The sequence below is a fragment of the Xenopus laevis genome, chromosome 7L (assembly GCF_017654675.1).
Source record: "Xenopus laevis strain J_2021 chromosome 7L, Xenopus_laevis_v10.1, whole genome shotgun sequence".
Lineage (NCBI taxonomy): Eukaryota > Metazoa > Chordata > Amphibia > Anura > Pipidae > Xenopus > Xenopus laevis.
Window position 1 is genome coordinate 39986382 of NC_054383.1, and position 22230 is coordinate 40008611.

A 22230-nucleotide genomic window follows, 5' to 3' on the forward strand; every position below is an offset into this window, starting at 1 on the left:
CGGGCTACCAGTAGAGCAGTGTGTCACACTACAATAATGAGTATGCCTGTGTAACCTCTACATACAATAAGAATTTGAGAATTTTAGATTTGAGAACAGTGGCTTGTCACTAAAAATGCATTCATGCTCAAAATTCCTACAAGCACAAGGTTTATTTTAGATTTAACATTTGCATTCACATAATAACTGACAACCCATTACGTCATCAATATTTTATTAGTTTAAATAGCTGTGATTTGATATTAGTCATGCTATAGAATACATCAGTGCCCAAATCTGTCAAAAACCTGATTTTTTTAAACAGGACTCTCAGGTAAATGCCATTACTATATTTGTTAACTTTCTGGCTAATGGGTTTCTAGATGATGGATTCTATAGCTAAACGTGATAGAAATGAACAAAATAACATACGTTTATGTGTATATTGCCTATGGACTCATCCAATGATTAAAATGCTCAGTTATTTCCATGACAAGTTTATAGAGATAATTGTTACCAAATTCATCTGGTTTCTAGCACTCTTAGAACAGAATTATTTAAACATTAGTCCTTAAAATACAGGCATAAGATCTGTTATCAGGAAACCCATTATCCAGAAAGCTCTGAATTATACTCACTTAATTCTAATTTTTTAAAAAAAAAATGATTTCCTTTTTCTCTGTAATAATAAAACAGTACCTTGTACTTGATCCAAACTAAGATATAATTAATCCTTATTGGCAGTAAAACTATCTCATTGGTTTTATTTAATGTCTAAATTTCGAAGTAACTTTTTGGAGGTTTCAACCATCGAATAGGCCATATCCGACTGCAATTCGAACGATTCGAACTAAAAATCGTACATCTATTCGACCATTCGATAATTGAAGTACTGTCTCTTTAAAAAAAACTTTGACTTCAATACTTCGCCAAATTAAACCTGCCGAAGTGCTATGTTAGCCTATGGGGACGTTCTAGAGCATTTTTCAAGTTTTAGACATTCAAAGGAAAATCATACGATTGTACGATAAAATCTTATGAATAGTACGATTCGAAGTACGAACGTAGTACAATCGTACAATCACACTACGATCGGAATACGATTGTACGATGCTAAAAATCCTACGAATTCAAATTTCGTAGGATTCAATTCGATGGTCGAATCTCAAAGTATTTTACACTTCGAAATTCGACCCTTGATAAATCTGCCCCTAAAAGTATGTTGATCCTAATTACTAAAGATCAGTTTTGAGGAAAATCCCAGATCCTGAGCATTCTGGATAACAGGTCCCATACCTGTATAATTAAATGCTTTTGTTCTTAAATTAATTAAAAAACCTTTGTTCTTTCTCTGAATACTTTTTTCTTCCTTTATTTTGTATCAAATCTTACTCTTAAAAACTCATTGGTGTAACTCTGCAGCTCTTCCCGTGTTGTGAGTAGCAATACTGTTTTATATTCTTGCCAGTATTTTCCCTCTGCCCAGGCCCCAAATTACTTAATTGTCAGGAAGTATTGTAGATGGGAGAGACACCGAAACTTAAAAACAGATGTATACGGTAGCTTTTTTATGTGCTTTGTCAGCACCACAGCAAAAAGAAATGCTAGAATTCTAAAAATTTTGGAAAGTGGAGTATAAAATGTAAACCATATCTATGTCAATTAATATGCCAGTAGTGGAAATGTTATCTTTTGTTTGTCATTTGGTATAAATGTTATAATTCGCCAGTAGTTATTCTTCCTACCCTGTTTCCAGGGCTCTTCTATGCCAATTAATGTGCCAGTAGTGGAAATTTTATCTTTTGTTTAAGTAATTTTGGTATAAATTTTATAATTAGCCCGGAGTTATTCTTCCTACCCTGTTTCCAGGGCTCTTCTACCAGAGCACAACAGAGTTTCTGTACGTTCCTGTGCCTTCTTCCTACCCATTTTTCTACAAGTTGTACAGAGTGTGGATGGTAACATGAGAGCAGGTTGCAGCAGAAATATTTCAGAGTGTGGCATTTTATTTATTTCTGGTGACTCTTCTGCCAGAATATTCTGTTCAGCCCAAGCCCAAGAAAAGGACTGTTCCCATTATATACATACAAATAAGTCCCCATCCTAGTGTACCCCAGTCCAAACAATCCATTAGGTTCTCTTCAACATCCAATTCCAAAAAGAGGGATTGCTGTATTTCTCAAAAAGAGGATTTTTTGGGGAAAAAAACTGAAAAAAGAAAAATATAGTGCAGCGTTCTCCAATTTAGGTGCACACATTCAGTGCCTGAAAAACATTTTAAAATTAACGTGATGAAAAAACTTTAAGGGGCAGATTTATCAAGTGTCGAATTTCGAAGTTAAAAAAACTTTGAAATTCGACTATCGAATAGGGTAGTCCGACATTCGAAGTCAAATGATTTTTAAGATTGTACTCCGATCGTACTTCGATCGTATGATTTAATCATACGATCGTACGATTTTACCAAAAAAATCCTTCAACTTCTCAAAACTTAGCCAAATGCTGGCTATAGCTTCTAGGAGGTCCCCATAGGCTAACATAGCAGTTCGGCAGGTTTAAGGTGGCGAAGTGTTGAAGTACTTTGATTTTCGAATGGTCGAATTTGTGAAGTATTTTCACTTCGATTCAAAGTCGAAGCCGGATTTGGCCTATTTGATGGTCGAAGTACCCAGTTTTTTAATTCGAAAATTCACTTCGACCCTTAGTAAATGGGCCCCCTATTGTCCACTAGTAAGAGAGTGAACATTAAGTATCTATTTCAATGGTGAGAAAAAAACTCACAGACTCAAGAGTTATTTTAGCATATCTCAAAATTAGGGGCAAGGCGACCCAGCTTCCAGTATTCTTTTTTTCCTTGTGGGCAATAAAGAGCTGCATGTGCACAAGTACCTCCATGACGCTGAAGAAATGCTCATTTATATACCAACACCTCCTTCTTACACAACAAGTGTGTCCCGGTGGTCGAACATCCCTAGCAAAGGGTCCCGCTTGCCCGTCAGAGCCCGGAGATCCCCCCACAAAAAGGCTTCAAGTATCCGAAATAGATACTTAATCTTCACCCTCTTACTAGTGGACAATAAGGGGCAGATTTATCAAGGGTCGAAGTGAATTCAAGGGAATATTCAAAGTAAAAAAAAATCGAAATTCTAAGTAATTTTTTGGATACTTCGACCATCGAATAGAATACTACGACTTCGAATTTACTTCGACTTCGATTCAAAGTAAAAATCGTTAGACTATTTGACCATTCGATAATCGAAGTACTGTCTCTTTAAAAAAACTTCGACTTCAATACTTCGCCAACTTAAACCTGCCGAAGTGCTATGTTAGCCTATGGGGACCTGCCACAGCATATTTCTAAGTTTTTGGGTTTCGAAGGAGAATCGTACGATGAATAAAATCCTCCGACTTCGAATTTGAATGTCGGAGGATTCTATTTGATGGTCAGAGTATTTTCCCTTCGAAATTCGACCCTTGCTAAATCTGCCCCAAAAAGGTAGAAAGTTTTTTCATCACGTTAATTAAAAAATGTTTTTCAGGCACTGAAAGTGTGCACCTAAATTGGAGAACAGTGCAATATATTTTTCTGTTTTTTTCCCACAAAAAATCCTCTTTTTGAGGAATACAGCAATCCCTCTTTTTGGAATTGACTGTTCCCATTAGCCATTTCTAATTTTTGCCATACACTTTTAACATAAATTATTTTCTACATTTTATTGATGTGAAGGTGGTCCTGGATTTCAGTTTCTCTACTGCGTTCTAGAAGGCCCACTGTGACAATGCTTGTGTCAATTTTGGCAGCCAAGCATATTTTATTTGTTCTTCTACAGTGTTGTGCCTTAAAAGGTAAAAGAAACTGTTATGGATACACGAAAGGGCCTTAAACAACTGTCTGTGAGGAGCATGGACATGACACTCAGGAATGTAACAATATGGGAAGCAGAACCAGAGGCCGACAGGGGAGCGCTAAGTGTGATTCTCAATGATGTGCACACTCAGCAAATGTTTAAGAAAGAGATGGGCTTTAAATACAGTGTACTATCCATTATTTACCCACTAATTTATCTATATATGGAAATAAAAACCTATGAAATGTTATATAGCGCGTGCCAATTTTGCTTACAATTATTTTTTTGCTTAAAGCCGCTTTTGGCTGTATTTTCTGGAATGACACTGAAGATAATATACCAGGTGCGATATTACATGGCAAAAAACACTGTCAAAAACTTTTTCTTTGAAAGCAGCCTTACACAGGATAGAAAAAAATTAGTTCAGTTAAGTAACATTTAATGATCCGGTTGGGTAACTCCTGAGGTAGCAAGTAGCAAGCAAGTTGTACAGGTGTATAAACAAAGCTTAATTTTGTTAGAACACTGGAAATTACTAAAAAAAATATTAAGTGGCAAAGTTCACTCTTTGTTCACTTTATTTTGACAAATCGAATACAGTTTTGCCAGACCCAGTGTCATTGCATATACAGGTATCCACAAAGCTCATGATAGGCCATCTCCAATAGACTCAGTTTTATCCAAATAACCCACATTTTTAAAAATTATTTCCTTTTTTTCTGTAATAATAGAACAGTAGCTTGTACTTGATTCAAACTAAGATATTATTAATCCTTGCTGGAAGCAAAACCAGTCTATTGGGTTTATTTATTGTTTACATGATTCTCTAGTAGATTTAAAGGGGTTGTTCGCCTTTGAGATAACGTTTAGTATGATGTAGAGAGTGATATTCTGAAATAATTTGCAATTTGTTTTCATTTTTTATTATTGAAGGTTTTTGAGTTATTTAGCTTTTTATTCAGCAGCTCTTCCATTTGCATTTTAAGCAATCTGGTAACTAGGGCCCAAATTACCCTAGCAACCATGCATTGAGACTGGAATATGAATAGGAGAGAGTCTGAATAGAAGGATCAGTAATAAAAAGGAGCAATAACAATACATTTTTAGCCTTACAGAGCATTTGTTTTATTAGAAGGGGACAGCAATGCCCATTTGAAATCTGCAAAAAACAAGAAGAAAAAGACAAATAACTATAAAACTATAACAAAAAAAAATAATGAAAACCAATTGAAAAGTTGTGTAGAATTGATTGTTCTATAACATAATAAAAGTTATCTGAAAGGTGATCCACCCCTTTATGGCATTAAGATCCAAATTACAGAAATATACGTTATCCAGAAAACCCCAGGTCCCGAGCATCCTGGATAACAGATCCCATACCTGTAGAAATGCATTATGGTAAAAAAGCATGGCGATTGGACTCAAAATTGCACTTTGCTACTTTGATCAGGGTAAGTGAATGTGCCCTATGGAGTATCAATTCAACCAGTGGGCCATTCATTTAGGCACTATGTAGTGGGGAAACAGAGGCTGGATAGCCTGTATATTTTATTTTCTATTCATTATAAGACCTATCATTGCCAACTGCTGCCAAGTTCAAAATTAATTTATTGGGAAATTGTTAAGTTTTCATTTTCTTTATGTTTGTTGGTTATCTTTCTTTTTCAAATTCTTTCAGCTGTGCTTTTCTCACTAGCATCATGCATTGTTTTGACTTCTTTTTCTTGTCTTTCCCTAAATACAATTAAGTATAAAACTCCTATTGGCTTGTGAGTCTCTGATTTGAAATCAGGTAGTAACATTTGTCTGTGCCCACACTGATGCCTGAGGGGCTGAATGGAAGATCTCGCCACAAAAACGAATGAAAAATTACATGGGGGGAGGAAAAAAAATCCTTTTAAAATTTTGCCCTTGTTTGCAAATTCCTTACTTTCTACGTAGGCAAAGGCTTATGCAGAGCTCTAGGAAACCATGCAAAGCCTATTCGCTAAGCATCAAATGTTTGTATCCACTTACACATTTGTAACTGCCAAAAGTGCTGGTCAGTGTTCTGTGTAAAGCCTTCTCTGTAATCTACAGATGTAAACTGGTACCAGCTGGTGCATTCCTCTGGCTTCTGGTCTTATTCAGAGATGCAGGGCTCTCTTTCCCTGCACTACAAGAATCATCATTATATTCTTTAGTTTCTGTCCTGGAAATGTAATCATATCTAATCATGTGTTAATCACATCCCATTTACCTTAACTCTCAGTTCTGTTGGCCTACACGTTTTTTTTTCTTCATGCGTGTGAGAAACAGTATTTTGCAGCCCATTAATCTTGTCTCCACATTGCATAAAGACTTGCAATTAACTATAAATGGAATGTAGACATTGACTAAGCCAAATTGGCTTTGTAATGAGGACAGTTACTTTTATGACTGTACAGAGTTTACAGTGCAAAGGAAAATGTGGGATTAAAATAAAAATACAATAATAGTTAGTGCTATTCTGTCAGCAGAATATAATCAGAACATTTTGGAGAGGAAAGACATAACAGCATACAGTACCTTACAAACTTATAATTATTTGCCTCTTATTTAAGTAGGTATACATTTCTTCCCAGTAACACTACCGGCCCCATCTTTAATAGTGCTTAGCCAATGCAAAGTAGTTATATATATCTCACTGAAACTTGTAAATTATAATAAATTGTGTACCCACACCTTGGAGTTCCAGGAACTTGTGAAAAGACTACAAAGGCCCGGGCCTAGGGTGGCAGAATTTTAGGGGGGGCGGCTTGCCGCCCAACCATACTCGGGTTTAGAAGCACTGGGGATTCGCAAGAGATACAATAGTTTTTTTTACTGTGTAGCAATCCACAGTACTATGGGCACATAATAAATATGTCCCCTGATGTATCCCCTTCAGCTTTGTGTTTTTACATGGTCATGGAACTCCTCGCGGCTTGTAAAATATAAGGATATTATTATAGGGGGTCAAAGAAGTCTGCACTCAAAGTATATTTATTCAAAAATATTTATTATGTGGTGTAAAGAATGACGGAATAACTTGCCACACAATGCCGGGCATCATAGAGTAAAATGGCATAATTTATTTACACACTTTTTCTTTGAGCAACTCAGCTGGAACTTACTTACAAAGGTCTGAGGCAATGTAAAATAATGGCGGAAAATCTGGCATTTGCATGGTGTAAAATAAAGCATAGCTTGATAAATTTGCCATTTATTTTTCACAGCTTTTAACACAGTGTTTGCTGCAAATTTCATTTTACACAGCATAATAAATAGGCCCCAAAAAGTTTTTGTGAGGGTGTGTGTGTGTCAAGGAGGTGATATAAAGGATATAAGGCCCAGAACTCCTGTATTGGTAAATAAAAAATATGTTTACACACTTTCTCAATGATTCCTGTGATTTCAATGTTTCTGTCCAACTTGAGAGTTTATAAGGTTCCTCAAGGGACTGAAACCTTGGAATCACAGAGATAATAAACATATTTATAATGTATGAATATAGGAGTGCTGATCCGTTATATCCCATAAATATTTATTATATAATATCTTAAAACCACACTTCCCTTCTTGGTCTCTATTTAGGACTTAATCTCGGGTGGTGCCCATATGGTTGCAGTAAAGTATATTCCTCTTGTTGGTAAGCCCATTTCCAACTCCTTATAACCTAAAACCTTTAAATGTTGTCACACATACTGTTTTATATATAGATATACTGTAATATATATTTATTAGAAGTAGTAGGCTGGAATCAATTAACTGAAACAGACCTTTATCAAATTATTCAAAAATAGCTGATTGAATTGATTTTTGTATAGAAATATTTTAAACTAGTTAAAATCTGCAATGAACTTGTCCATATGAAGAGAGAATAAAACTGTCTGGCAGCTGTACCATACACCCCCAGCCTTGGTTCTTTGCACAGTCAGTGTTTTTAATGGCAACACCATTTCCTGCAGTCCCTGTGGTTCAAAGCCTACACGGTTATGTTATTTGGTGTCCATGGTGATGATAACATTGGCACATAAAAATTCCATAGATCAAGATTCTTTAACTCAGGTGGGACCACAGCACCAGCCAACTAGCTCTAGTTCACTAGGAAAAGGCATGAGCCAGTTTCTGGTTTCACTCTGACACGAACATTGGCGGTTCATAAAAAGTGCTTGTTAAAGAAAAAATTAGTTTACACTTTATCTGATTATGATGCGGCAATCATGGCAATGATATATATATATATATATATATATATATATATATATATATATATATTTATTTATTTATTTATTTATTTATATGATGCCAATGGGCACTGAAATGTTGGTTGTACATACTATTCAACAATACATAATTTTTTTTTAACACTGCAAGACCCTCGGTGCCCAGGGGCTAGTTAGCTTAATGGAAGGTGGTGCTGTCCATTAACGTTTTGACCAATCCTACACCGATTGTTCTTGTTTTTTTGTTTCAAAGAGCCAAATGTCAAAATTAAGGGAAGATTCATTAAAGACTGTATTGAGGAATCCAGAATCCAGATATAACAACATGGAAATTTCCCTGATGTAATTATAACATAGCTTTCGTATAATTTCCTCATTGCAGCCCAGTTTGTAGGTGAAATACAGTTAAGGATGCGCTATAACTGCAATTTATGCATATACATTTGGTGATTATTTGGTTCGTCATATAACGGTGATAAGAATTTAATTACAGGAATACATTTATATTGCATCACAGAAGTATATAACTATTTTTCGTACTCACTGTGAAATCCATTTTTTGTATCTTATTTTTAATTTCGTTTGATTTCTTCCATCTGTCCTAGCTCAGGTTTGTTATCCGCAGTATTAACCCACTGACGTAGTAAGGTATTAGACGGTAGTATCCAAACAAATATACAAATCCTCCATTTATTATGGAATTCACTTACCTTGTCATCATCTGTAGGCCACACCGTATTTTAAACCGTTTGCTCAGGTAACATCATGCATTGCATTCTTTAACCTGCTAGAGTGATTGTAACCATCTGCATTCTTCATATTCATGAGAAAGCCAGAAGCGGAGTTTTGTTGGTTAGGTGCTTCAAGGTATTCACTTTTTACCAGTAAGTAGCAGTTTTTTAAACATCAAGCTACACAGACGAGTTTAGATAAAACAGCCAAACCAGGTTTATATATGGAACAAGTATTAAAAAATTGACAAATGTGTCATTATTAAGTGTCGCTTATTGGCCTGCCCGTTATACCTAATAGGTGATATATCCACAGAACTGATGTACCACTTGTTTTTTTCTCTCCAACATCACTGTTTTGCAACCACACCTGAACCAAGGATCTTGGATACCCAAGGCACTCATAGTAATCTCCATCCCCCTCCACCCCCACTATTATCCACTGTCTGGCAGAGTTAGTGGAAGATGCCAATCAGTGAGAAGAGACATGGTCAAATGTTCTGACCATGGTGACCCCTGTGCCTAGTTGTTATGATCCACAAATGTTTATATCCATAGTGTGAGTCTCGTTGATTCAAATACCGTTGTATCTTCTGGAATTGAAGGCTGATTGCTTCTTGACACTAAATGACCCTTTAAAAATATAGTTGTCTTGATCCTCCTTATCTCTTAGTTCATGTATGTGGCTAAACAACAGCCCCCTGACTTATATCTCATATATTCTGCTCAGATAACAATTGGAAAGGTAAAAAAAAATGCATTGGACAGTGACTGCAACAGGTCTGCACAGTTTGTAAGATGTGCTTTTGCCACATTGTATTGGCACACCACAACTGTATATGGCTGCAAAAGTTTGATCAGAGATTTATTTCTGTGAAGAATTTGTTAATGGCTTATATTTCAGAATTACATCACAGGGTCTATTTATCATGCTGTGTAAAAATTAGAGTGAATCATTATTGGTGATGTTGATCATAGCAACCAATCAGATATTTGCTTTTGCTTTCTAATTGATGATTGGTTCCTTTGGGAAACATCATCGATAATGCTTCACTCCACTTTTTACACAACATGATAAATAGGCCCCCTATGTATAGTTTTGTTAGGCTTTTTGTTAAGTGGTTCCACTGCAACACCCTTGTAGTAAGAATCACTTTAGTGGAGCTAAATGTCATATGTTAATAACCCTTTTATCAGGTGGCATTTTAATACTGCAGAAAAATGTTACTAGGAAATTCTGCTTTTTTCCCCTTGCTGCATTGTAGATTTCCATTCAGAGAGATAGAATGAGGCAAATGTTGGCATCCCAAGTTTGTGTTGCAGCCAAATGCTGAAAGAGCTATTTAGTGAGAACATATTTTTTAATCTTTCCATTCGGTTGCAGATCCAGAACTTATTTGGAAGTGGTAAATCTCTTGAGAGGGTCACTGCCTACTTTTAAAAGAGACATTATTAGTCAGTTGTAAAAACATTAAATACTATACTTGCTTTTGCTGCTTAGTAAAACAATAGTACCCCCAAGTCTTAGGGCAATGGCACATTCTGGCACGATTCTGAGTGAAAATCAGATTGTCTTTTAAAGCTCATTCATACACTATAATAAATCTCCTCTTGTAGGTTCACTGTCATGAAAATGGTAACAATAAATGGCCTTTATCTTGACCAGCTGAGTGATTTTTAAACTGACATTCTCTTTTTAATGTATCTGCCGCCCCATTTCCCTCTCTCTCTCTCTTCACGTTTTTTCAAGTCTTCTTTCCTTGTATATTAAATGCAGAGCTAAAATTTCAGTTTAACTGTTGGGTTTTTGTTAGGGGCTAACACTTACTTCCAATAAAGGGAACATTACATCTTTTCTTTTTAAAAGTATGGGTATGGGATCCGTTATCCAGAAACCCATTATCCAGAAAGCTCAGAATTACAGGAAGTCTATGGGAGACCTGACCGTATGCATTAGGAAATCATAGCCTCCAGGAGATTCAAATTTGTATTGATTTTTAGTATTTTTATTAAGTTGTTTAGAATTCGAATTTACAATTGCCTAATGATATTTAAAACAAATCCAGCATTATATTCACTGGATAATGCTGGATTTGTTTTAAATATCATTAGGCAGTTGTAAATTCCAATTCTAAACAACTTAATAAAAATACTAAAAATCAATACAAATTTGAACATTTACTGGAACCAAGGTCATTAAAAGGGCTTCTAACATTACAATTCACATTGTTCTCAGTTTAGTTTTGCCCACTAAACCAGACTCTTTTTTTGTGAATAATATTTTCGACTTTTCTTTTGCAGATTAAAACAGCTAAGAATGCAAAGGAAATTAGACTTCTCCAGCTCCGAAGCCTTCAGTACTTGGAGCGATACATCTACCTGATCCTTTTCAATGCCTATCTACACTTGGAGAAGAAGGACACTTGGCAAAGGCCATTTAGCACCTGGATGTATGAGGTTGGTTCTGTCGCTGACATTTTGGGCTATTTTAAGTGTTTACTATGGATGAGATAAGGATCTTTTTCTAAATTAACAAGTACACTGAATTATTCTTTTCATATAACACGGAATTATGGAAAAATTATACTAAAGGTATTGTAGTATATCTATAAACATTTAATCAGGGCTGCCATCAGAAAAACCCATATGGTGAATGGTTGGGGCATGCCCGGTAACCTGTGCAGTGGTCCATTTGAAAGCTCCACCTGGGCCCAGATATCGAGGTTGGATGGCTTCTAAAGAAAAATATAAAAATGTATTGCTATCCAGGTTTCCCCTGGGAATAAATTTCAGCCAGCTATCAAATAGCTACACCTCCACCACAGAATGCTCTGCATATAATACCCAGATTCTATATTTTAATGGCCATAGTAGGACAGCTGGGGCTAGTCATTAAAAAGGCTAGATACAAATGTTTTTTCAGTTTTGCAGGAGTCAGGGATACATTCTTTTGGGATGTTTGGCATTTTATTCTTGGCAGAGGAGCTTCTACTATATTTGCTATATTCTCATAATGAGCTATATTACCATACCTTATTGAGCCAAGGCTCTCTGTGCTTTCATTATCCTATCTTGCTCTGTTTTAAGAAATATGAGCATATAATTCTTGCCCTGCTCTGCATGTGTGGATTCTATCCAAAATCCAATTTGCAGTGGGTGACAGCACCTGAGAAAATGCCACATGTTACATTAGTCTAACCAATAAGAATAATAATGGAAATAGGCAGAAGAAGAAGGCTAATAATTCAAAAACCCATAAAAATAAAGACCAAATTAAAATTTGCTTAGAATAGGTCCATTTATAGAATTCTTATGGTTAACTTGCCCTTTAAGCACCAGCTAAGCCTTTTAGGGAGCAGACGTCATAGTTGATGGAAAAAACATCGTTGTCAGCAGGGGCTCAAGTCCCTTCTTGTGCTATGAAATGTATCAACTAATATATCAAATTGAAAATTCTTATAAATTTAGCAATAAGGCTTGTTGAGTTGCTTCTGGTCAACATGAGGGGATGGGAAGAAGAAGGTTCTAATTATGTATCTGTACATAAAACTGGTAGAAAATAAAAAAACTAGAAAGCAAATAAAAAGCAAAGAAATTATTTTTGATTGTTTGAAAACAACAAACTTTGTGATGGAGAACTAATACTTTAATAATGAGAAGGCAATGCTGATATTTTTTGCCTGTTGTTTTAATAAAGAAATGACTATTGTTTCTGGCACTAAACAAGAACATAAAGCCAGTTTTACTTTAGTACTTCTTATCTCTTCTGGTCCCAAAGAACTTCAAAGGAGCTAATAAAACTAATTACCAGTCTACTGATAAGCCCCTGATAATACACTGCTCAAATGTGCACAGAACAGTAGCTGGGTCTGAGCATATACACACTGATGTATTTGCTAGTAAACGTTTCTGCACACTCCACATTTTTTTGTTTATTTTCATATCTTAGTGTGCACACATGAGCTTAGACAGTGTCAGACCTGGGGGGTGTCACATTAGGGGCCTGCACCCCTGCCCCCCCTGCTACCCCGATGGACCCCCACCCCAGCAGCAAATCCCCCTCCTTCCCTCCCTTCCAGTGTGTACCTTATTTATAGCTGATGCATGTTATTTTGGCTGCTTTCGGGTGGGGGAAGGCCAGGAAGAAGCTTAGATAAGTGGCTCTGCCAGCCATGGGCAATGGGTCTGGGCCAGCAGGGCCCACAAGGACTGGGGGCCCACTGGGTTTTTCCCGGTGTCCCGCCGGCCCAGTCCAACCCTGAGCCTACATTAGTTGGTAAATGGAGCCATATAGAAATATCTGCAGCAGGAGTAACCCTTTCAATAAATGCATTGCTTTTATGTAGAGATGTCATGATTTAAAGTAAAATTACATTAGGGATGCACTGAATCCAGGATTTGGTTCGGGATTCTGCCTTTTTCAGCAGGATTCGGATTCAGCCGAATCCTTCTGCCCGGCTGAACCGATTTGGAATCCTAATTTGCATATTCAAATCCTTGTCACAAAACAAGGAAGTAAAAAATGTTTTCCCTTCCCACCCCTAATTTGCATATGCAAATTAGGATTCCAATTCAGTTCAGCCGGGCAGAAGATTTCGGCCAAATCCGAATCCTGCCGAAAAAGGCCAAATCCCGAATCTTTCGCGAAGGGTTCAGCTGAATCCAAAATCGTGGATTCTTTGCATCCCTAAATTACATTAAAAATAACCCTTATTTATAAGCAGGGTACATTTCTACTTTTAACACTTTTTCCAGAGGGAGAAAAAAGGACATTCTCAAAGAAATGAAGCAAACATATATGTTAATAAACCAGTGACTGCCAAAGACAGACATGTGCCGTGACATTCTTGTATCCAGGGCCGGATTTACATGGTGGGTGCCCCTAGGCCCACTGCCATTCGTCGCCCCTGTCCCCTCCCCTTTATTCATGCAAATTTTCATCATCTGAACTGGAGCAATGGGGATCATTCAAAAATGATTGTATCTCCAGCGCACCCCCAGTGTTTTTGAACCAATGTGGGTGTGGTTGGGCAGCATGCCGCCCCCCTAAAATCCTGCCTCCCTAGGCGGGGACCTAGGTGGCCTTTCCACATATCCGGGCCTGCTTGTATCCCAGTTTGTAGAACTGTAATTGCCATTACAGTATAATGTGGGTTGTTTGATGGAAAGTGCTGTTGAACCCGCCATTGGTAAAAGGGTTAAAGAACCTCTCATTGAAATGCATCAAGTTTTTCCCAAAAGAAGTTTAATTTTCTATACCAAGCCATTCAGAATCTGCCTGTGGATAAGTTCTCCTCCACTTAATTTGTCAGCGAGCTGAGTTAGCAAGCCTTTTACAGCTCAAAGTGGAGCTAGACTAATACTGGATCCCCTGCAGTGCAGTAACCGAATGGCCTGATACAGATGGTTTCATTTTTAGTGAAATCAGGAACTGCTTCTAGGAACACGTCTGTTTGTATTTCAAGAATCCCGCGTAATGATGAATGCCAACTCTTACTGATTTCTCACAAAGTCGCAAGCAAAGCCATTTATAAGTGCACTACTGGCACTAAAGCAGGTTTGTTCTGGTAAAAATCTAAACTTGTGGACAGATGATTATTAAAGCAGACAGCGTAAATTGAAATGTATTATGTCAAATTTAGACTTCTATACCTCACTGAGCAGCACCATTAAAGTTTTTTTTATAAGGTTTGCATTTGACTTGTGTTGAGTCACATGCTGGGAGGGCTGGCTCTACAGAATAAACATTTAGTAACATGATGACTATGGACACCCGGGGCATGCTAAGGACCACCAAAGCTCTTTGATAGCATCCATGAACAAAATGGTAGTGCCTAGTCTTAGCTTTTCATAACAGAGGCTGTTCATACTGGGGTTTATATATATGAACTGTTCTCTATGGAATGTCCTGGGTTTAATCCAAGTCACCCTCACCAGATTCTGTCACACCCAGGTACATTGTTGATTAACAGTGGAAACTGACCTTGTACAAATGCTAAAGTGTTGGTTTTGAAGAGCAAGAACCTCATTATGTCCCAAACAGCTTTCACCATTCAGAGCCTTTGAAGCAAATTGATAGCAAATATATCTATATGTTTCTGCCAGTATCCCAATGAGGACATACCTAATTGCATGAATGGAACATTAATTATATATCATTGTGTATACATCAGAGCTATTTGGTGTCAGTAGAACAAAGCAAACTATCGATGACCATTAGTAGTGCTGAGATAATTAAAGGGATCCTGTCATCGGAAAACATGTTTTTTTCAAAATGCATCAGTTAATAGTGCTACTCCAACAGAACTCTGCACTGAAATCCATTTCTCAAAAGAGCAAACAGATTTTTTTATATTCAATTTTGAAATCTGACCTGGGGCTAGACATTTTGTCAATTTCTCAGCTGCCCCTGGTCATGTGACTTGTGCCTGCACTTTAGGAGAGAAATGCTTTTCTGGCAGGCTGCTGTTTTTCCTTCTCAATGTAACGGAAGGAGTCTCATTGGGACATTGGTTTTTACTATTGAGTGTAGTTCTTAGATCTACCAGACAGCTGTTATCTGGTTACCTTCCCATTGTTCTTTTGTTTGGCTGCTGGGGGGAAAAGGGAGGGGGTGATATCACTCCAACTTGCAGTACAGCAGTAAAGAGTGATTGAAGTTTATCAGAGCACAAGTCACATGACTTGGGGCAGCTGGGAAATTGGCAATATGTCTAGCCCCATATCAGATTTCAAAATTGAATATAACAAAATCTGTTTGCTCTTTTGAGAAACTGATTTCAGTGCAGAATTCTGCTGGAGTAGCACTATTAACTGATTCATTTTGGAAAAAAAATTTTTTCCCATGACAGTATCCCTTTAATAAAGGTGCTCCCGCTAGTACAGGTACTTCTAACATTATAGATTGTATCAGCAAAATTTCTATTTCTAGAAATACAGCCAGTTTTTTTCAGTTCAAAGTAATGTTTTTAGTTATTTTCACCATGGAGAAAAGTAGCATGGAAAGTGATTGTGATTTAAAAAGTGGCTGCTCTATCTTTATAATGGCAAAATACACTTTGTCTAAAATGGTACTGTTCGCATTTAAATTACCGGATTTTTGCTAGAGAATTTTCATTGGAGACACTATGCTGGTGAAAGGGTGTGAAACTTCTCTAGCGCTGAGCTTTTTCGCAAGTGAATTGTTCGCTTCGCCTTTTGCAAATTCACTGGGAATTATCATTTTGGCTAATTTTCACCTAAAAAACACAATTTGCCCTTTAGTAAATGTGCCCCCTAGACTTGGAGAAAAATAGCTGTCATGGAGGAATCCAGAAGATAATCTGTGGCTGCAAAAATCTATGTCATAATGACTGATACAGAAAAGGAATAGCAAAATGAATAAGGGAAAAATAAATGAATAAGGGAAAAATAAAGGAAAGTGAGGGAAAGAGTCTTCATTACAGAGTATTCCTGTCCATAGTTTGTAATGAAAGTTTTTTTACTTATTGATGTTGGTCATATGCTTAAGTACTTCAGCTGTTATGCACAGTCTTTGAATTTAAACAAATTTTGGATATCTATTCAACAATGCTTCAGCCTGAAAACCATTAGCTGAGAAAATCTTTTTTGTTGCATCAGAGTGAAGTTGTACATTTAGCAATCAGTGCTTTAGAAAGTCCGGGTTCTTAACAGCATCCTTGAACCCTTGTGTTTTGGTCAACATTATCCACAAATCCAAGAAGACATGTATTGGACATAACTGCCATTTGTTGTCATTTTGCTCCTTAAGGGTTCAGGCCCAGTGCCACATCTCTCACCTGCACTTACCTTTCCTACTCATAAACTGTCAGGGCCCGAAGGCTCTGTTGTAGTGTGGACCAAGGAGGAGACAACAACACCAAGTTCGCGGTACAAAAGGATTTATCAGAAGAATAGTCGTAATCAGGCAAATGGTCAATACAGGCAGCAAGGATCAGAATCGATGAAACAGGCAAGAAGTCGGTACACGGATAAGCAGAATATCAAGAAATCACACCCAGGAACTATACAAGATAGACCTATAATTGGGCAAGGACAGAAAGGGCAATTGGAATTAAATAGTCCAAGGTTGGCGCCAAAACTTGACGCAGTGACGTCATGACGCCGACGCCGGCGTCCTCACGTTGGCGTCCTGACGCCGACGCACATTCTGACGCCGGCGTCCATTCCGTCGCCGGCGACCAATCCTGGGGGGACACGTTTCTGACGTAGTCATATTACGACCAGGAAGAGCCGCATGGTCGAGCAGGAGGTCGCCATCTTGGATGTCCCGTGGGGTAAGTTCTTCACTTTCCATTACAGTACCCCCCTCCTTAGGGGGGGGCCTCAGGACCACCGAGGCTAGGGGAAGAAGGAAAAAGTCTGTGGAACTTACGAACCAGGACAGGTGCATGTACGTCAGAGCTTTTCACCCAAGAACACTCCTCTGGACCGAACCCCTTCCACTCGATAAGATATTGAAGAGAGCCCCTGGAAATACGAGAGTCCAAGATTCTTTTGACTTCAAATTCCTTGTGATCGTCAACCAAAACAGGAGCTGGAGAGGAAGAAGAAGAGGGGCAGGACATAGCAGGTTTAAGCAGGGAAACATGAAAAACATTAGGTATCCGCAGCTCAGGAGGAAGTTGAAGACGAACAGCCACAGGGTTGATGATTTCGATGATAGGGAAGGGGCCCGACGAATTTAGGACCAAGCTTGGGTGTAGGAATCTTGAGACGAATGTTGCGTGTGGAAAGAAAGACTTTATCACCAGGACTGTATGGAGGGGAAGAAATCCTTCTTTTATCAGCAAACTTTTTCTGCACCAGGGAACTCTTCTCTAAGTTTGCTGCAGTAGCATGCCAAATAGCCAACATGTGAGCAGCTTGGTCATTGGCCGCAGGCACATTGGTAAGAAGAAAATCTTGGGAAAAAGCCAAGGGATTGAGACCATAAACACAGAAGAAAGGAGACTTTTGGGAAGAAGAATGCAGAGCGTTGTTGTGGGCAAATTCAGCCCAGGGAAGAAGATCCGACCAATCATCCTGGCACAAGGACACATGACAACGAAGAAACTGTTCCAAAGCCTGATTGACCCGTTCTGCGGCTCCATTAGACTGTGGGTGGTAGGCAGAAGAAAATTTAAGGGAAATGTTAAGAGCTTTGCAAAGAGATCTCCAGAACTTGGAAATAAACTGGGAACCCCGATCAGACACAATCTCGGCAGGAAACCCATGGAGACGAAATATATGTTTGATGAAAAGTTCAGAGAGTTCGGGAGCAGAAGGCAGTTTCCGAAGAGGCGTGAAGTGAGCCATTTTGCTGAATCTGTCGATCACTACCCAGATGACAGTGTGACCAGACGAAACAGGGAGATCGACAATGAAATCCATCGCCAAGTGAGTCCAAGGTCGAGATGGAATGGGAAGTGGCAAGAGTAAACCCTTGGGGGGGGAATGTCCGGACTTGGAAACAGCACAAGTGGAACAGGACAAAACAAAGTCTTTGACATCTTTCCTTAGGGTCGGCCACCAGACCAAACGAGACAGGAGCTCGGTTGTCTTCTTAATCCCTGGATGACCGGCCTGTTTGGAACTGTGAGATTGGGATAAAATGGCATGACGAAATTCCGGAGGGACAAAGGCAACACCAAGAGGAGTCTCTACAGGAGCCGAAGACTGAGCAGAAAGTAATTGAGAGGCACAAGAGGGAAACAAGGCAGCAATAATCTTGGTAGAGGGCACAATGGGTACAGGATCTTCGGGGCAGGAATCTTCAGGAGCAAAGCTTCTGGACAGAGCGTGAGCCTTCCTGTTTCTGGAGACAGGACGAAAGGTGATAATAAAATTAAAACGAGAAAAGAAAAGTGCCCACCTGGCTTGCCGGGGATTGAGGCGCTTGAGGGATTGAATAAATTCAAGGTTCTTGTGGTCGGTAAAGATTGTCACCGGAATAGAAGAACCTTCAAGCAAATGTCTCCATTCTTCCAAGGCCAACTTAACGGCAAGTAGCTCCCGATTGCCCACATCGTAGTTCTGCTCAGGGGAAGAAAATTTTTTGGAGAAAAAGGCACAAGGGCGGAGTTTACCGTCAGAAGAAGATCTTTGAGATAGAACTGCTCCAGCTCCTACATCAGAGGCATCGACTTCAATGAAGAAGGGTTAAAGGGGTTCAGGGTGTCTAAGAATTGGAGCAGAAGAAAAGGCTTCCTTGAGGGTCTTGAAGGCTTCGAGAGCTTGAGGGGGCCAGCGTTGAGGTTTATTCCCTTTACGGATCAGGGCAAGAATTGGATGGATCTTGGAAGAAAAGTTTTTGATAAATTGTCTATAATAGTTGGCGAAGCCAATAAATCTCTGAACTGCCTTGACGCTGGTAGGAAGGGGCCAATCCAAAATTGCAGAAACTTTGGCGGGATCCATCTTAAAACCTTGTGGAGAAATGATGTAGCCAAGAAAAGGAATGGAAGAAACTTCGAAGGTGCATTTTTCCAATTTGGCAAAGAGATTGTTTTTCCTCAACCTGGAAAGAACTTCACGCACTTGGCAACGATGATCAAAAAGGTTTTTGGAAAAAATAAGAATGTCGTCTAAGTACACAACCACACACTGTCCCAAAAGATCACGAAAAATGTCATTGACCAATTCTTGGAAGACCGCAGGAGCATTGCAAAGACCGAATGGCATGACGAGATACTCGTAATGGCCATCACGAGTATTAAAAGCGGTCTTCCATTCGTCTCCCTCACGAATCCGAATAAGATTGTAGGCCCCTCGTAGATCCAGCTTAGTAAAGAAACTAGCCCCCTTGAGCTGATCAAAAAGTTCAGAGATGAGAGGAAGAGGATATCTGTTCTTTACGGTGATTTTATTTAACCCCCTGTAGTCAATGCAGGGCCGCAGGCTACCGTCTTTCTTTTCAACAAAGAAGAACCCTGCTCCGGCAGGGGAGGTAGAAGGACGAATAAAACCTCTCTGAAGATTCTCCTGGATATAGGACTTCATAGCAGAAGTTTCGGAGGGAGAAAGCTGATAAGTGCGGCCTCGGGGAGGCATGGAGCCGGGTAAAAGTTCGATAGGACAATCATAGGGACGATGAGGTGGGAGAGTCTCAGCGGACTTCTTATCAAAGACATCGGAAAAGGCTTGGTACACAGGAGGGAGAGAAGAACTTGAAGATACTGAAGAAACTTTGACAACAGGAACAGCAGGTAAACAGTTGTGTACACAAAATGGACTCCAACGGGAAATTTGTGAGAAGGACCAGTCAATGACCGGATTATGAACACACAGCCAAGGCAATCCCAGGACAACGGGAGTTGAAGGGCAATCGAGAAGAAAAGACAGTCTTTCCAAATGCATAGTGCCCACCTTGAAGGAGAGTTCCTGAGTAGACTGCGAGATGATGGCAGAAGAAAGGGGACGATCATCAATCGCCAGGACTCGAAGAGGGGTTGCCAAGGGTTGGAGCGGAATGGCATGGTTAACAGCAAAGGTACGATCTATGAAGTTGCCTGCAGCACCAGAATCGAGGAAAGCCTGAGAGGAGATCTTCTTGGAGCCGAACTGGATTTGAACAGGAAGAAGAAAGCGTTGAGCAGAGGAATGGGGAGGAGAACAAATTCCACCCAGGTAAGTCTCCCCAAGCTTACCTAGGTTTTGGAGTTTCCCGGCTTCACTGGGCATTCCTGGGCGAAGTGGGCTTTTCCCCCATAGTAGAGGCATAACCCAGCGGCCCTTCTCCGGAACTTCTCCTGTTCGGAAAGGCGTGCCCGCCCGATCTGCATTGGTTCTTCAGGTGGTAAAGAAGAAGTAGCAGGTGCCGCAGGAGGAGGAGGAGAAAGGTTTGAAGCCGGACTGGGAAGTAAGGGTCTTTGGAAGCGTGGAGCCAGGGTGGGTTGGTACCTGGAAAACTTCCTAGCACGCTCCCTGTCAAGTTCGACTTGGAACTCCCTCTGTCGGGTGTCAACCTTCACAGCCAACGCAACAAGGTCCTCCCAACGAGAAGGAATCTCACGAGATACAAGATCGTTCTTGATGCGCATCGCCAGGCCGTTGTAGAAGGCAGCATGGTATCCGTCATTATTCCACGAAGTTTCTGCCACGAGAGTTCGGAATTCTATGGCATATTCAGGAACAGAACGAGTCCCTTGCTGCAGCTGGAATAAACGAGCCGAGGCAGAAGTAGCCCGACCTGGAGCATCGAACACTGTGCGAAGGTCCCGGATGAAGGCCTTGGCATCGTCGATTACCGGATCTTCCTTCTCCCAAAGAGGAGAAGCCCACTCCAGAGCTTTCCCTTGCAGGCGGGTGATAATATAGCCCACTTTAGCTCGCTCCGAGACAAACTGACCTGGAAGCAGGGTGAATTGGATCTCACACTGGTTGATGAAACCACGGCATGATTCCGAATTACCGCTATACAAAGGAGGTGCAGGGATGCGAGGCTCGGAAACCTGGAGCGGAGTTGCAGGAACCGGCATAGGGACTGGAGCCACAGGAGATAAAGCAGATAATTTCTCCAGGATTGCTTCAAGTGCCTGGCCGAAGTGGGTTTGCTGGGCTTCATAGGTGTGCATACGGGAAGCCAATCCACGAACGGCTCTGCCGACATCAGTAGGAACTTGGGGCTCCTCAGAAGGGTCCATGGCCCAATTATACTGTCAGGGCCCGAAGGCTCTGTTGTAGTGTGGACCAAGGAGGAGACAACAACACCAAGTTCGCGGTACAAAAGGATTTATCAGAAGAATAGTCGTAATCAGGCAAATGGTCAATACAGGCAGCAAGGATCAGAATCGATGAAACAGGCAAGAAGTCGGTACACGGATAAGCAGAATATCAAGAAATCACACCCAGGAACTATACAAGATAGACCTATAATTGGGCAAGGATAGAAAGGGCAATTGGAATTAAATAGTCCAAGGTTGGCGCCAAAACTTGACGCAGTGACGTCATGACGCCGGCGTCCTCGCGTTGGCGTCCTGACGCCGACGCACATTCTGACGCCGGCGTCCATTCCGTCGCCGGCGACCAATCCTGGGGCGACACGTTTCTGACGCAGTCATATTACGACCAGGAAGAGCCGCATGGTGGAGCAGGAGGTCGCCATCTTGGATGTCCCGTGGGGTAAGTTCTTCACTTTCCATTACATAAACTAAGACTTGGGGGCACATTTACTATGGGTCGAATATCGAGGGTTAATTAACCCTCGATATTCGACCATCTAAGTAAAATCCTTCGACTTCGAATATCGAAGTCGAAGGATTTACCGAATTTACTTTGATCGAATGATTGAAGGAAAAATCGAACGATTCGAAGGATTTTAATCCATCGATCGAACGATTTTCCTTCGATCAGGAATTGCTTAGAAAGCTTATGGGGAAGGTCCCCATAGGCTAACATTGGTGCTCGGTAGGTTTTAGGTGACGAAGTAGGTAGTCAAAGTTTTTT

General features: G+C 39.9%; 1 protein-coding gene across 3 annotated transcripts in view; it reads left to right on the plus strand.

Moving 5' to 3' along the window:
* The window catches only part of pald1.L (phosphatase domain containing paladin 1 L homeolog), a 180495-nt gene that overhangs the window by 143289 nt on the left and 14976 nt on the right, over nt 1–22230 (plus strand). For all 3 annotated transcript variants that reach the window (XM_041568824.1, XM_041568825.1, XM_041568826.1), the window contains exon 19: nt 11086–11241. In XM_041568824.1, the coding sequence (XP_041424758.1) occupies nt 11086–11241 (156 nt within the window). The remainder of the gene's footprint in view (nt 1–11085; nt 11242–22230) is intronic.